Source organism: Hypanus sabinus, unplaced genomic scaffold (genome assembly GCF_030144855.1).
Source record: "Hypanus sabinus isolate sHypSab1 unplaced genomic scaffold, sHypSab1.hap1 scaffold_1272, whole genome shotgun sequence".
NCBI classification, from domain to species: domain Eukaryota; kingdom Metazoa; phylum Chordata; class Chondrichthyes; order Myliobatiformes; family Dasyatidae; genus Hypanus; species Hypanus sabinus.
The window spans coordinates 5697-21982 of record NW_026779338.1 but is presented as its reverse complement, the minus strand read 5'-3'; the positions used below and the strand labels follow the sequence as shown (position 1 = coordinate 21982).

The following is a 16286-nucleotide window of genomic DNA, read 5'->3' as shown; positions in this document are numbered from 1 at the left end:
GATACATCACACTGTCAGAGGGTAGATACTGAGATACATCACACTGTCAGAGGGTAGATACTGAGATACATCACACTGTCAGAGGGGAGTTACTGAGATACATCACACTGTCAGAGGGTAGATAGAGAGATACATCACACTGTCAGAGGGTAGATAGAGAGATACATCACACTGTCAGAGGGGAGTTACTGAGATACATCACACTGTCAGAGGGTAGATACTGAGAGACATCACACTGTCAGAGGGGAGATACTGAGATACATCACACTGTCAGAGGGGAGATAGAGAGAGACATCACACTGTCAGAGGGGAGATACTGAGATACATCACACTGTCAGAGGGGTGATACTGGGAGACATCACACTTTCAGAGGGGAGATACTGAGATACATCACACTGTCAGAGGGGAGATACTGAGATACATCACACTGTCAGATGGGAGATACTGAGAGACATCACACTGTCAGAGGGGAGATACTGAGAGACATCACACTGTCAGAGGGCAGATACTGAGAGACATCACACTGTCAGAGGGGAGATACTGAGACACATCACACTGTCAGATGGGAGATACTGAGAGACATCACACTGTCAGAGGGGAGATACTGAGATACATCACACTGTCAGAGGGAAGATACTGAGATACATCACACTGTCAGAGGGCAGATACTGAGAGACATCACACTGTCAGAGGGGAGATACTGAGACACATCACACTGTCAGATGGGAGATACTGAGAGACATCACACTGTCAGAGGGGAGATACTGAGAGACATCACACTGTCAGATGGGAGATACTGAGAGACATCTCACTGTCAGAGGGGAGATACTGAGACACATCACACTGTCAGATGGGAGATACTGAGAGACATCACACTGTCAGAGGGGAGATACTGAGATACATCACACTGTCAGAGGGGAGATACTGAGATACATCACACTGTCAGAGGGAAGATACTGAGATACATCACACTGTCAGAGGGCAGATACTGAGACACATCACACTGTCAGAGGGGAGATACTGAGATACATCAGACTGTCAGAGGGGAGATACTGAGATACATCACACTGTCAGAGGGTAGATACTGAGATACATCACACTGTCAGAGGGTAGATACTGAGATACATCACACTGTCAGAGGGGAGTTACTGAGATACATCACACTGTCAGAGGGTAGATAGAGAGATACATCACACTGTCAGAGGGTAGATAGAGAGATACATCACACTGTCAGAGGGGAGTTACTGAGATACATCACACTGTCAGAGGGTAGATAGAGAGATACATCACACTGTCAGAGGGTAGATAGAGAGATACATCACACTGTCAGAGGGTAGATAGAGAGATACATCACACTGTCAGAGGGGAGTTACTGAGATACATCACACTGTCAGAGGGGAGATACTGAGAGACATCACACTGTCAGAGGGGAGATACTGAGATACATCACACTGTCAGAGGGTAGACACTGAGAGACATCACACTGTCAGAGGGGAGATACTGTGATACATCACACTGTCAGAGGGGAGATAGAGAGAGACATCACACTGTCAGAGGGGAGATACTGAGATACATCACACTGTCAGAGGGGTGATACTGAGAGACATCACACTGTCAGAGGGGAGATACTGAGATACATCACACTGTCAGAGGGGAGATACTGAGATACATCACACTGTCAGATGGGAGATACTGAGAGACATCACACTGTCAGAGGGGAGATACTGAGAGACATCACACTGTCAGAGGGCAGATACTGAGAGACATCACACTGTCAGAGGGGAGATACTGAGATACATCACACTGTCAGATGGGAGATACTGAGAGACATCTCACTGTCAGAGGGGAGATACTGAGACACATCACACTGTCAGATGGGAGATACTGAGAGACATCACACTGTCAGAGGGGAGATACTGAGATACATCACACTGTCAGTGGGGAGATACTGAGATACATCACACTGTCAGAGGGAAGATACTGAGATACATCACACTGTCAGAGGGCAGATACTGAGAGACATCACACTGTCAGAGGGGAGATACTGAGACACATCACACTGTCAGATGGGAGATACTGAGAGACATCACACTGTCAGAGGGGAGATACTGAGAGACATCACACTGTCAGATGGGAGATACTGAGAGACATCTCACTGTCAGAGGGGAGATACTGAGACACATCACACTGTCAGATGGGAGATACTGAGTGACATCACACTGTCAGAGGGGAGATACTGAGATACATCACACTGTCAGAGGGGAGATACTGAGATACATCACACTGTCAGAGGGAAGATACTGAGATACATCACACTGTCAGAGGGCAGATACTGAGAGACATCACACTGTCAGAGGGGAGATACTGAGACACATCACACTGTCAGATGGGAGATACTGAGAGACATCACACTGTCAGAGGGGAGATACTGAGAGACATCACACTGTCAGATGGGAGATACTGAGAGACATCTCACTGTCAGAGGGGAGATACTGAGACACATTACACTGTCAGATGGGAGATACTGAGAGACATCACACTGTCAGAGGGGAGATACTGAGATACATCACACTGTCAGAGGGGAGATACTGAGATACATCACACTGTCAGAGGGCAGATACTGAGAGACATCACACTGTCAGAGGGGAGATACTGAGACACATCTCACTGTCAGATGGGAGATACTGAGAGACATCACACTGTCAGAGGGGAGATACTGAGAGACATCACACTGTCAGAGGGGAGATACTGAGATACATCACACTGTCAGATGGGAGATACTGAGAGACATCACACTGTCAGAGGGGAGATACTGCGAGACATCACACTGTCAGAGGGGAGATACTGAGATACATCACACTGTCAGAGGGCAGATACTGAGAGACATCACACTGTCAGATGGGAGATAGTGAGAGACATCACACAGTCAGAGGGGAGATACTGAGAGACATCACACTGTCAGAGGGGAGATACTGAGACACATCACACTGTCAGATGGGAGATACTGAGAGACATCTCACTGTCAGAGGGGAGATACTGAGACACATCACACTGTCAGATGGGAGGTACTGAGAGACATCACACTGTCAGAGGGGAGATACTGAGATACATCACACTGTCAGAGGGGAGATACTGAGATACATCACACTGTCAGAGGGAAGATACTGAGATACATCACACTGTCAGAGGGCAGATACTGAGAGACATCACACTGTCAGAGGGGAGATACTGAGACACATCACACTGTCAGATGGGAGATACTGAGAGACATCACACTGTCAGAGGGGAGATACTGAGAGACATCACACTGTCAGATGGGAGATACTGAGAGACATCTCACTGTCAGAGGGGAGATACTGAGACACATCACACTGTCAGATGGGAGATACTGAGAGACATCACACTGTCAGAGGGGAGATACTGAGATACATCACACTGTCAGAGGGGAGATACTGAGATACATCACACTGTCAGAGGGATGATACTGAGATACATCACACTGTCAGAGGGCTGATACTGCGAGACATCACACTGTCAGAGGGGAGATACTGAGACACATCACACTGTCAGATGGGAGATACTGAGAGACATCACACTGTCAGAGGGGAGATACTGAGAGACATCACACTGTCAGATGGGAGATACTGAGAGACATCTCACTGTCAGAGGGGAGATACTGAGACACATCACACTGTCAGATGGGAGATACTGAGAGACATCACACTGTCAGAGGGGAGATACTGAGATACATCACACTGTCAGAGGGGAGATACTGAGATACATCACACTGTCAGAGGGCAGATACTGAGAGACATCACACTGTCAGAGGGGAGATACTGAGACACATCACACTGTCAGATGGGAGATACTGAGAGACATCACACTGTCAGAGGGGAGATACTGAGAGACATCACACTGTCAGAGGGGAGATACTGAGATACATCACACTGTCAGATGGGAGATACTGAGAGACATCACACTGTCAGAGGGGAGATACTGCGAGACATCACACTGTCAGAGCGGAGATACTGAGATACATCACACTGTCAGAGGGCAGATACTGAGAGACATCACACTGTCAGATGTGAGATAGTGAGAGACATCACACTGTCAGAGGGGAGATACTGAGAGACATCACACTGTCAGAGGGGAGATACTGAGATACATCACACTGTCAGAGGGGAGATACTGAGATACATCACACAGTCAGAGGGGAGATACTGAGAGACATCACACTGTCAGAGGGGAGATACTGAGACACATCACACTGTCAGATGGGAGATACTGAGAGACATCACACTGTCGGAGGGGAGATACTGAGAGACATCGCACTGTCAGAGGGGAGATACTGAGATACATCACACTGTCAGAGGGGAGATACTGAGAGACATTACACTGTCAGAGGGGAGATACTCAGATACATCACACTGTCAGAGGGCAGATACTGAGAGACATCACACTGTCAGAGGGGAGATACTGAGAGACATCACACTGTCAGAGGGGAGATACTGAGATACATCACACAGTCAGAGGGGAGATACTGAGATACATCACACTGTCAGATGGGAGATACTGAGAGACATCACACTGTCAGAGGGGAGATACTGAGAGACATCACACTGTCAGAGGGGAGATACTGAGAGACATCACACTGTCAGAGGGGAGATACTGAGAGACATCACACTGTCAGATGGGAGATACTGAGAGACATCTCATTGTCAGAGGGGAGATACTGAGACACATCACTGTCAGATGGGAGATACTGAGAGACATCACACTGTCAGAGGGGAGATACTGAGATACATCACACTGTCAGAGGGGAGATACTGAGATACATCACACTGTCAGAGGGAAGATACTGAGATACATCACACTGTCAGAGGGCAGATACTGAGAGACATCACACTGTCAGAGGGGAGATACTGAGACACATCACACTGTCAGATGGGAGATACTGAGAGACATCACACTGTCAGAGGGGAGATACTGAGAGACATCACACTGTCAGATGGGAGATACTGAGAGACATCTCACTGTCAGAGGGGAGATACTGAGACACATCACACTGTCAGATGGGAGATACTGAGAGACATCACACTGTCAGAGGGGAGATACTGAGATACATCACACTGTCAGAGGGGAGATACTGAGATACATCACACTGTCAGAGGGAAGATACTGAGATACATCACACTGTCAGAGGGCAGATACTGAGAGACATCACACTGTCAGAGGGGAGATACTGAGACACATCACACTGTCAGATGGGAGATACTGAGAGACATCACACTGTCAGAGGGGAGATACTGAGAGACATCACACTGTCAGATGGGAGATACTGAGAGACATCTCACTGTCAGAGGGGAGATACTGAGACACATCACACTGTCAGATGGGAGATACTGAGAGACATCACACTGTCAGAGGGGAGATACTGAGATACATCACACTGTCAGAGGGGAGATACTGAGATACATCACACTGTCAGAGGGAAGATACTGAGATACATCACACTGTCAGAGGGCAGATACTGAGAGACATCACACTGTCAGAGGGGAGATACTGAGACACATCACACTGTCAGATGGGAGATACTGAGAGACATCACACTGTCAGAGGGGAGATACTGAGAGACATCACACTGTCAGATGGGAGATACTGAGAGACATCTCACTGTCAGAGGGGAGATACTGAGACACATCACACTGTCAGATGGGAGATACTGAGAGACATCACACTGTCAGAGGGGAGATACTGAGATACATCACACTGTCAGAGGGGAGATACTGAGATACATCACACTGTCAGAGGGCAGATACTGAGAGACATCACACTGTCAGAGGGGAGATACTGAGACACATCACACTGTCAGATGGGAGATACTGAGAGACATCACACTGTCAGAGGGGAGATACTGAGAGACATCACACTGTCAGAGGGGAGATACTGAGATACATCACACTGTCAGATGGGAGATACTGAGAGACATCACACTGTCAGAGGGGAGATACTGCGAGACATCACACTGTCAGAGGGGAGATACTGAGATACATCACACTGTCAGAGGGCAGATACTGAGAGACATCACACTGTCAGATGGGAGATAGTGAGAGACATCACACTGTCAGAGGGGAGATACTGAGAGACATCACACTGTCAGAGGGGAGATACTGAGATACATCACACTGTCAGAGGGGAGATACTGAGATACATCACACAGTCAGAGGGGAGATACTGAGAGACATCACACTGTCAGAGGGGAGATACTGAGACACATCACACTGTCAGATGGGAGATACTGAGAGACATCACACTGTCAGAGGGGAGATACTGAGAGACATCACACTGTCAGAGGGGAGATACTGAGATACATCACACTGTCAGATGGGAGATACTGAGAGACATCACACTGTCAGAGGGGAGATACTGAGAGACATTACACTGTCAGAGGGGAGATACTGAGATACATCACACTGTCAGAGGGCAGATACTGAGAGACATCACACTGTCAGAGGGGAGATACTGAGAGACATCACACTGTCAGAGGGGAGATACTGAGATACATCACACAGTCAGAGGGGAGATACTGAGATACATCACACTGTCAGATGGGAGATACTGAGAGACATCACACTGTCAGAGGGGAGATACTGAGAGACATCACACTGTCAGAGGGGAGATACTGAGATACATCACACTGTCAGAGGGGAGATACTGAGATACATCACACAGTTAGAGGGGAGATACTGAGATACATCACACTGTCAGAGGGGAGATACTGAGATACATCACACTGTCAGAGGGGAGATACTGAGAGACATCACACTGTCAGAGGGGAGATACTGAGACACATCACACTGTCAGAGGGGAGTTACTGAGACACATCACACTGTCAGAGGGGAGATACTGAGAGACATCACACTGTCAGAGGGGAGATACTGAGACACATCACACTGTCAGAGGGGAGATACTGAGAGACATCACACTGTCAGAGGGGAGATACTGAGACACATCACACTGTCAGAGGGGAGTTACTGATATACATCACACTGTCAGAGGGGAGATACTGAGATACATCAGACTGTCAGAGGGGAGATACTGAGATACATCACACTGTCAGAGGGGAGATACTGAGATACATCACACTGTCAGAGGGTAGATACTGAGATACATCACACTGTCAGAGGGGAGTTACGGAGATACATCACACTGTCAGAGGGTAGATACTGAGATACATCACACTGTCAGAGGGTAGATACTGAGATACATCACACTGTCAGAGGGTAGACAGAGAGATACATCACACTGACAGAGGGGAGATACTGAGATACAACACACTGTCAGAGGGGAGATACTGAATGTATCCACAGTGGGGACCTGAGGCTGGTGCTGAGGGTGTGGCTGATCAGTGGTGAAAGATGTTCCTGTTCTCCTCTGTGCAGTGTCGGGAGAGCGGAGAGCTAACACTCCACCAGATGTGACCGTGCAGAGGGGTTTGTGTGCCCGGATTCCGTGCCACTACAGTTCTCTTTTGCACGAGGACAATGAAACCTGGGTTGGGATCTGGATGAAAGATGAGTGTCGGTCTCAAACTGTCACTGCCCACTCCAAGGATCACGGTCAGGTATTCCCGATGTTTCAACATCGCACCCGGCTCTCCGGAAAACTGAAAGATGGCGACTGTTCCCTGGTTATAGACAACATCGTGCAGGAAGATGAAGGATATTATTACTTCAAAATTGCATCTGAAAATGTGGATCGACACAGCTATCTGCCCCCAACTCAGCTCCATGTCGCTGGTGAGTGCCTGGTATAATTTTCCATCAAATTGGGATATATGATAAACCGCTGTAACATCAATCACACCTTCGTACAGATAGTTACAAACCTATTTTAAATGGTCATTGAAGGGTTAACGAGCATGGTGTCCATTCTGCTGTGGACAGTGATTAGGGCAGAATCCTGCCAGTCACAAACCCGTGTTACCGACCTGCTCACCCAGCAGTATCAAAGGTGCTGAGTGTGAAGGTGCTTTGAGCAGAGGGAGAGAATCTGTCAGGCTTGTTCCTCCAAACCAGCAGTCATTTCTTACTCGTTACATTTATCTAAAAGGATCCCTTTCTCTGTGTTAGATTTCACAGATAAGCCCTCGATATTCCCTGCTGAAATGGTTGCAGGAAAACCAGTGAACATAAGGTGCACCTTCAACATCTCGTGTAGTGGATCGACACCGAGCTTCACCTGGATCACGCCCTCGAATGTATTGGCATTAAACTCGAGCAGTGTAACTGAACGGGCTGGCACTCTGACATATACATCTGTTCTGACCTTCACCCCAGCGCTCAAACTCCACGGGCAAAATCTCACCTGCAGATTCAAATACACATCTGTTTCATCGGAGCAGACAGTCACATTAACCGTGCGGTGTAAGTATGGACAGCATTCGGTGACATCTTAACATAATGCAGCAATTCCTCTGCATTGTCTCTCCATTAGTGTAGTTATTGCTCCCCCAGAAACACAGTCCCCTATCAGTACTGCCCCATCAAACCATTCCGAGTTTACTAATCCTCTGCACACACTGTTCAGACACTGTCCCAGGGCAGATTCTCAGCTTTGCAAAGCTGCATCGATTCCAGCAGGTCCAGCTCTCCCTCCTCGGAGAGTGAAATACTCCCTCACCGTGATCCATCAAAGCATGCAGCGCTCCCTCAGTACTACACTGCAGAACTCTATTGTTGCTGCTGCTGTCACTGTGTAGTACTGCCTCACTGTTACAGTGTTGTACTCTATTGTTTCTGATACTCTCACTGTGCAGCGCTCCCTCACTGTTACAGTGTTGTACTCTATTGTTACTGATACTCTCACTGTGCAGCGCTCCCTCACTGTTACAGTGTTGTACTCTATTGTTACTGATACTCTCACTGTGCAGCGCTCCCTCACTGTTACAGTGTTGTACTCTATTGTTACTGATACTCTCACTGGACAGCGCTCCCTCACTGTTACTGTGTTGTACTCTATTGTTGCTGATACTCTCACTGGACAGCGCTCCCTCACTGTTACAGTGTTGTACTCTATTGTTTCTGATACTCTCACTGGACAGCGCTCCCTCACTGTTACAGTGTTGTTCTCTATTGTTTCTGATACTCTCACTGGACAGCGCTCCCTCACTCTTACAGTGTTGTTCTCTATTGTTTCTGATACTCTCACTGTGCAGCGCTCCCTCACTGTTACAGTGTTGTTCTCTATTGTTTCTGATACTCTCACTGGACAGCGCTCCCTCACTGTTACAGTGTTGTTCTCTATTGTTTCTGATACTCTCACTGGACAGCGCTCCCTCACTGTTACAGTGTTGTACTCTATTGTTGCTGATACTCTCACTGGACAGCGCTCCCTCACTGTTACAGTGTTGTACTCTATTGCTGCTGATACTCTCACTGTTACAGTGTTGTTCTCTATTGTTACTGATACTCTCACTGGACAGCGCTCCCTCACTGTTACAGTGTTGTTCTCTATTGTTTCTGATACTCTCACTGGACAGCGCTCCCTCACTGTTACAGTGTTGTACTCTATTGTTGCTGATACTCTCACTGGACAGCGCTCCCTCACTGTTACAGTGTTGTACTCTGTTGTTGCTGATACTCTCACTGGACAGCGCTCCCTCACTGTTACAGTGTTGTACTCTATTGTTGCTGATACTCTCACTGTGCAGTGCTCCCTCACTGTTACAGTGTTGTACTCTATTGTTGCTGATACTCTCACTGGACAGCGCTCCCTCACTGTTACAGTGTTGTACTCTATTGTTACTGATACTCTCACTGGACAGCGCTCCCTCACTGTTACAGTGTTGTACTCTGTTGTTACTGATACTCTCACTGGACAGCGCTCCATCTGTACCTCTATTCGTACCACTTTTCATCTTACTTGCCAAAGCAACCTCATATCTTATTTTAACTTTTCTAATTTCTTTCTAAAGATTCTTTTTACATTTTACATCGAGCATCTCATTTACTCCATGCTGCCTATATTTGTCGTAGATCTCTCTCTTTTTCTGAACCAGGTTTCCAATATCCCTTGAAAACCATGGCTCTCTCAAACTTTTAACCTTTCCTTTCAACCTAACAGGAACATGAAGATTCTGTACCCTCAAAATTTCACCTTTAAATGACCTTCATTTCTCTATTACATCCTTCCCATAAAACAAATTGTCCCAATCCACTCCTTCTAAATCCTTTCGCATCTCCTCAAAGTTAGCCTTTCTCCAATCAAAAATCTGAACCCTTAGTCCAGTCCTACCCTTCTCTGTATTTATATTGAAACTAATGGCATTGTGATCACTGGACCCGAAGTGCTCCCCAACACATACCTCTGTCACCTGACCTATCGCATTCCCTAACAGGAGATCCAACACTGCCCCTTCTCTAGTTGGTACTGCAAAAGACAATCCTGCACACATTTTACAAACTCTAAACCATCCAGCCCTTTTACAGAATGGAAAAAATTACAATCTCCCACAATCACAACCTTCTGCTGACTACAGATATCTGCTTTCTCCTTAGAAATTTGCTCCTCCAATTCTCACTCCCCATTAGTTGGTCTATAATATACCCCTATATGTGTTACTACGCCTTTCCCATTCCTCAATTCCACCCAAATTTCCTTCCTAGATGAGCCCTCTAATCTATCCTGCCAGAGCACCGCTGTAATATTTTCTCTGACAAGCAACGCAACACCTCCCCCTCTTGTCCCTCCGATTCTATCACACCTGAAGCAATGAAGTCCAGGAATAGTAGGTTGCCAATCACACCCCTCCTGCAACCATGTTTCACTAATAGCTACAACACCATATTTCCAGGTATCAATCCATGCTCTAAGCTCATCCACCTTTCTTACAATGCTCCTAGCAATAAAATAAATGCATTTAAGAAATTCGTCACCTCTTCCTCTCTGTTTATCCGTAACGCTGCAAACAACATTACTGTCTTCTTTTTCTTCCTTCTCCCATACATCTGTTCCTACACTCTGCTTCCCTTTCTCCTTGTATCTTGTTTAAATCCACTGGAGCCTCTCTAGCAAACCTACCTGCAAGAGTATTTGTCCCCCCCCTTCCCAGTTCAGATGTAAACTGAATTATGGGAAAGATGTTAACAAAATAGAGACAGAACAGAGAAGATTTACTAGAATGTTACCTGGGTTTCAGCTTCTAAGTTACAGGGAAAGTTTGAACAAGTTAGGTCTTTATTCTTTGGAGTGCAGAATGTTGAGGGGGGACTTGATAGAGGTATTTCAAATTATGAGGGGGATAGATAGAGTTGGAGTGGATAGGTTTCTTCCATAGAGAGTAGGAGAGATTCAAACAAGGCAACATGATTTGAGAGTTAGGCGGCAAAAGTTTAGGGGTAACACAAGAGGGTATTTCTTTACTCAGAGAGTGGTAGCTGTGTGGAATGAGCTTTCAGTAGAAGTGGTAGAGGCAGGTTCGGTATTGTCATTTAAAGTAAAATTGGATAGGTATATGGACAGGAAAGGAATGGAGGGATATGAGCTGAGTGCGGGTCGATGGGACTAGGTGAGAATAAGCGTTCGACACAGACTAGAAGGGCTGAGATGGCCTGTTTCTGTGCAGTAATTGAAATATGGTTTTATACTACCTGTTGTACTCTACAGGCACTGCCGATCTCACTGTGCAGAGCTGCCCCAGTGCTACAGTGTTGTACCCCACTGGTACCACAGCTCTCACTGTGCAGAGCTGCCCCTGTACTACAGTGCTGTACCCCACTGGTACTGCAGCTCTCACTGTGCAGAGCTGCTCTCACTGTGTAGAACTGCCCCAGTGCTACAGTGCTGTACCCTACTGGTACTGATACTCTCACTGTGCAGAGCTGCCCCAGTTCTACAATGCTGTACCCTACTGGTACTGCTGCTCTCAGTGTGCAGAACTGCCCCAGTGCTACAGTACTGTAGCCCACTGGTACTGCCACTCTCACTGTGTAGAGCTGCCCCAGTGCTACAGTGCTGTACCCCACTGGTACTGATATTCTCACTGTGCAGAGCTGCCCCAGTGCTACAGTGCTGTACCCCACTGGTACTGATATTCTCACTGTGCAGAGCTGCCCCAGTGCTACAGTGCTGTACCCCACTGGTACTGATATTCTCACTGTGCAGAGCTGCCCCAGTGCTACAGTGCTGTACCCCACTGGTACTGATACTCTCACTGTGTAGAACTGCCCCAGTGCTACAGTGCTGTACCCTACTGGTACTGATACTCTCACTGTGCAGAGCTGCCCCAGTTCTACAATGCTGTACCCCACTGGTACTGCTGCTCTCACTGTGCAGAACTGCCCCAGTGCTACAGTACTGTACCCCACTGGTACTGCCACTCTCACTGTGTAGAGCTGCCCCAGTGCTACAGTGCTGTACCCCACTGGTACTGATATTCTCACTGTGCAGAGCTGCCCCAGTGCTACAGTGCTGTACCCCACTGGTACTGATACTCTCACTGTGTAGAACTGCCCCAGTTCTACAGTGCTGTACCCTACTGGTACTGCTGCTCTCACTGTGCAGAGCTGCCCCAGTGCTACAGTGCTGTACCCCACTGGTACTGCCACTCTCACTGTGCAGAACTGCCCCAGTGCTACAGTACTGTACCCCACTGGTACTGATACTCTCACTGTGTAGAGCTGCCCCAGTGCTACAGTACTGTACCCCACTGGTACTGATACTCTCACTGTGTAGAGCTGCCCCAGTGCTACAGTGCTGTACCCCACTGGTACTGATACTCTCACTGTGTAGAACTGCCCCAGTGCTACAGTGCTGTACCCTACTGGTACTGATACTCTCACTGTGCAGAGCTGCCCCAGTTCTACAGTGCTGTACCCCACTGGTACTGATACTCTCACTGTGCAGAACTGCCCCAGTGCTACAGTGCTGTACCCCACTGGTACTGCAGCTCTCACTGTGTAGAACTGCCCCAGTGCTGCCGCCTTACATCATGCAGTCGTCTCTGCACCGCTCGTCCCACTGCAGCACTTCCTTGGCACTGGCCGTCACATAGTTGAGAATTCCCTCACATTGAGCCCACAAGGGAATTGCCATAAGTAATTGTTCTCTCATTCTTAGCTCCTCCAACAGTGGAAACACTGGTTGTCTCACTGGCCGCGGCAGGAGTAGTTGTATCCCTGTTCATCTTGGTGACGCTGACTTGGTTCGTTCTTCAGTCCCGACGTAAAACTAACAGGTGAGTGTTAGTTCGGAAGACAGTAAATATCCCCATTTACCAGATCTCCAGTACCAAGACCCTCTTTTCTCCTCAATCCCAGCTTCTGAGCAATCACCTGAATATTACTGTTCTGCCATTGGAGGCAATGCCTTCAGTCTAGGTCTAGAGATCTGGAATTCCTCTTCTGATAGCCTCTCACCATCTGCACACAGCACTACTCCACCCATTACTAAACATCCCCCTGGAGCATATAATTGATCCCACCTGAGATACCCTTCAATATCTGTTAAATACTCTGACATTCAACACACCTCACACTCCTACAGCATGGCACTATAGTCCCCAGGCTCCCTCACAAAGAGTGCGAACGAAGCTCCTATGATCCTTATAACACACTGGGTCATTGTACCCATGTTCAATATAACACACTGGGGCCAACGGCTCTTGATCCTTATAAAGCACTGGGACATTGTACCCATGTTCAATATAACACACTGGGGCCAACGGCTCTTGATCCTTATAAAGCACTGGGACATTGTACCCATGTTCAATATAACACACTGGGTCCTAGTATCTTGATGCAATGAAAGACTGGCCACATTACCTTGATCCTGAGAACACACTGGTCCAATTACTTCCAGCCCGATAACACATTGGGCCACATTACCTTAATCCCTATAAAACACGGCCCCATTACCTTCATCCCAATAACACAGTCGACCCCATTGCCTTGATTTCAGAAACACACTGGACCCATAACCTTGCTACCGATAACATGTAGGCCCTATTATCTTGATCTTGATACCACAAAATTCCCCATTACCTCGATCCCAATAACGCACTGGGCCCCATTACCTTGATCCCAATAACACTAAGGACCCCATTACCTTGATCCTAATAACACAATGGGCCCCATTACTCTGATCCCAATAAAAACCAGGCCCCATTACATTGATTCCGATATCACACTGGGCCCTATTACCTTGATCACGAAAGCACACTGGCCCAACGACCTTCATCCCTATAACACACTGGGGCTCATTACAATGGTACCGACAACACACTGGGCCCCATACCTTGATCTTGGTAACAAACTGGACCCCATTACCTTGATCCTGATAACACACTGGGCCCCATTACCTTAATCCTGATAACACACTGGACCCCATTACCTTGATCCTGATAACACACTGGACCCCATTACCTTGATCCCTATCACACACTGGTCCCATTTCTTTAATCACAATGGTACACTGGGCCCCATTACCTTGATCCCTCTGGTACACTGGGCCCCATTACCTTGATCCCTATGGTACACTGGGCCCCATTACCTTGATCCCTATGGTACACTGGGCCCCATTACCTTGATCCCTATGGTACAGTGGGCCCCATTACCTTGATCCCTATGGTACACTGGGCCACATTACCTTGATCCCTATGGTACACTGGGCCCCATTACCTTGATCCCTATGGTACACTGGGCCCCATTACCTTGATCCCTATGGTACACTGGGCCCCATTACCTTGATCCCTATGGTACACTGGGCCCCATTACCTTGATCCCTATGGTACACTGGGCCCCATTACCTTGATCCCTATGGTACACTGGGCCCCATTACATTGATCACTATGGTACACTGGGCACTATTAACTTGAACCCTTTTGCACACTGGGCCACATTACCTTGATCCCGATAACACACTGGGCCCTGATTCCCGTGTCCCTATAACACTCTGGGCCCTGATTCCCGTGTGCGTATAACACACTGGACCCTGATTCCCGTGTGCCTATTACACACTGGGCCCTGATTCCCATGTGCCTATAACACACTGGGCCCTGATTCCCGTCTCCCAATAACACACTGGGCCCTGATTCCCATGTGCCTATAACACACTGGACCCTGATTCCCATGTGCCTATAACACACTGGGCCCTAATTCCTGTCTCCCTATAACACACTGGACCCTGATTCCCGTGTCCCTATAACACACTGGGCCCTGATTCCCGTGTCCCTATAACACACTGGACCCTGATTCCCGTGTCCCTATAACACACTGGGCCCTGATTCCTGTCTCCCTATAACACACTGGGCCCTGATTCCTGTCTCCCTATAACACTCTGGGCCCTGATTCCTGTGTGCCGATAACACACTGGACCCTGATTCCCATGTGCCTATAACACACTGGGCCCTAATTCCTGTCTCCCTATAACACACTGGACCCTGATTCCCGTGTCCCTATAACACACTGGGCCCTGATTCCCGTGTCCCTATAACACACTGGGCCCTGATCCCCGTGCCCCTATAACACACTGGGCCCTGATTCCCGTGCCCCTATAACACACTGGACCCTGATTCCCGTGTCCCTATAACACACTGGGCCCTGATTCCTGTCTCCCTATAACACACTGGGCCCTGATTCCCGTGTCCCTATAACACTCTGGGCCCTGATTCCCGTGTCCCTATAACACACTGGACCCTGATTCCCGTGTCCCTATAACACACTGGGCCCTGATTCCCGTGTCCCTATAACACACTGGGCCCTGATTCCCGTGTCCCTATAACACACTGGGCCCTGATTCCCGTGTCCCTATAACACACTGGGCCCTGATTCCCGTGTGCCTATAACACACTGGGCCCTGATTCCCGTGTCCCTATAACACACTGGGCCCTGACTCCCGTGTCCCTATAACACACTGGGCCCTGATTCCCGTGTCCCTATAACACACTGGGCCCTGATTCCCGTGGGCCTATAACACACTGGGCCCTGATTCCCGTGGGCCTATAACACACTGGGCCCTGATTCCCGTCTCCCTATAACACACTGGACCCTGATTCCCGTGTCCCTATAACACACTGGACCCTGATTCCCGTGTCCCTATAACACACTGGGCCCTGACTCCCGTGTCCCTATAACACACTGGGCCCTGTATCCAGCGTTCCCTATAACACACTGGGCCCTGATTCCCGTGTCCCTATAACACACTGGACCCTGATTCCCGTGTCCCTATAACACACTGGGCCCTGATTCCCGTGTCCCTATAACACACTGGGCCCTGTATCCAGCGTT

General features: G+C 48.2%; 1 protein-coding gene across 1 annotated transcript in view; it reads left to right on the top strand.

Moving 5' to 3' along the window:
* LOC132386722 (sialic acid-binding Ig-like lectin 12) overlaps positions 1-13237 on the top strand; it is a gene marked incomplete at its 3' end in the record, with an annotated part of 67237 nt that extends 54000 nt beyond the window's left edge. The window contains exons 6-8 of the mRNA XM_059959072.1: positions 7443-7799; positions 8133-8426; positions 13120-13237. Of these exons, the coding sequence (XP_059815055.1) occupies positions 7443-7799; positions 8133-8426; positions 13120-13237 (769 nt within the window). The remainder of the gene's footprint in view (positions 1-7442; positions 7800-8132; positions 8427-13119) is intronic.
* Positions 13238-16286: the final 3049 nt, after the last annotated feature.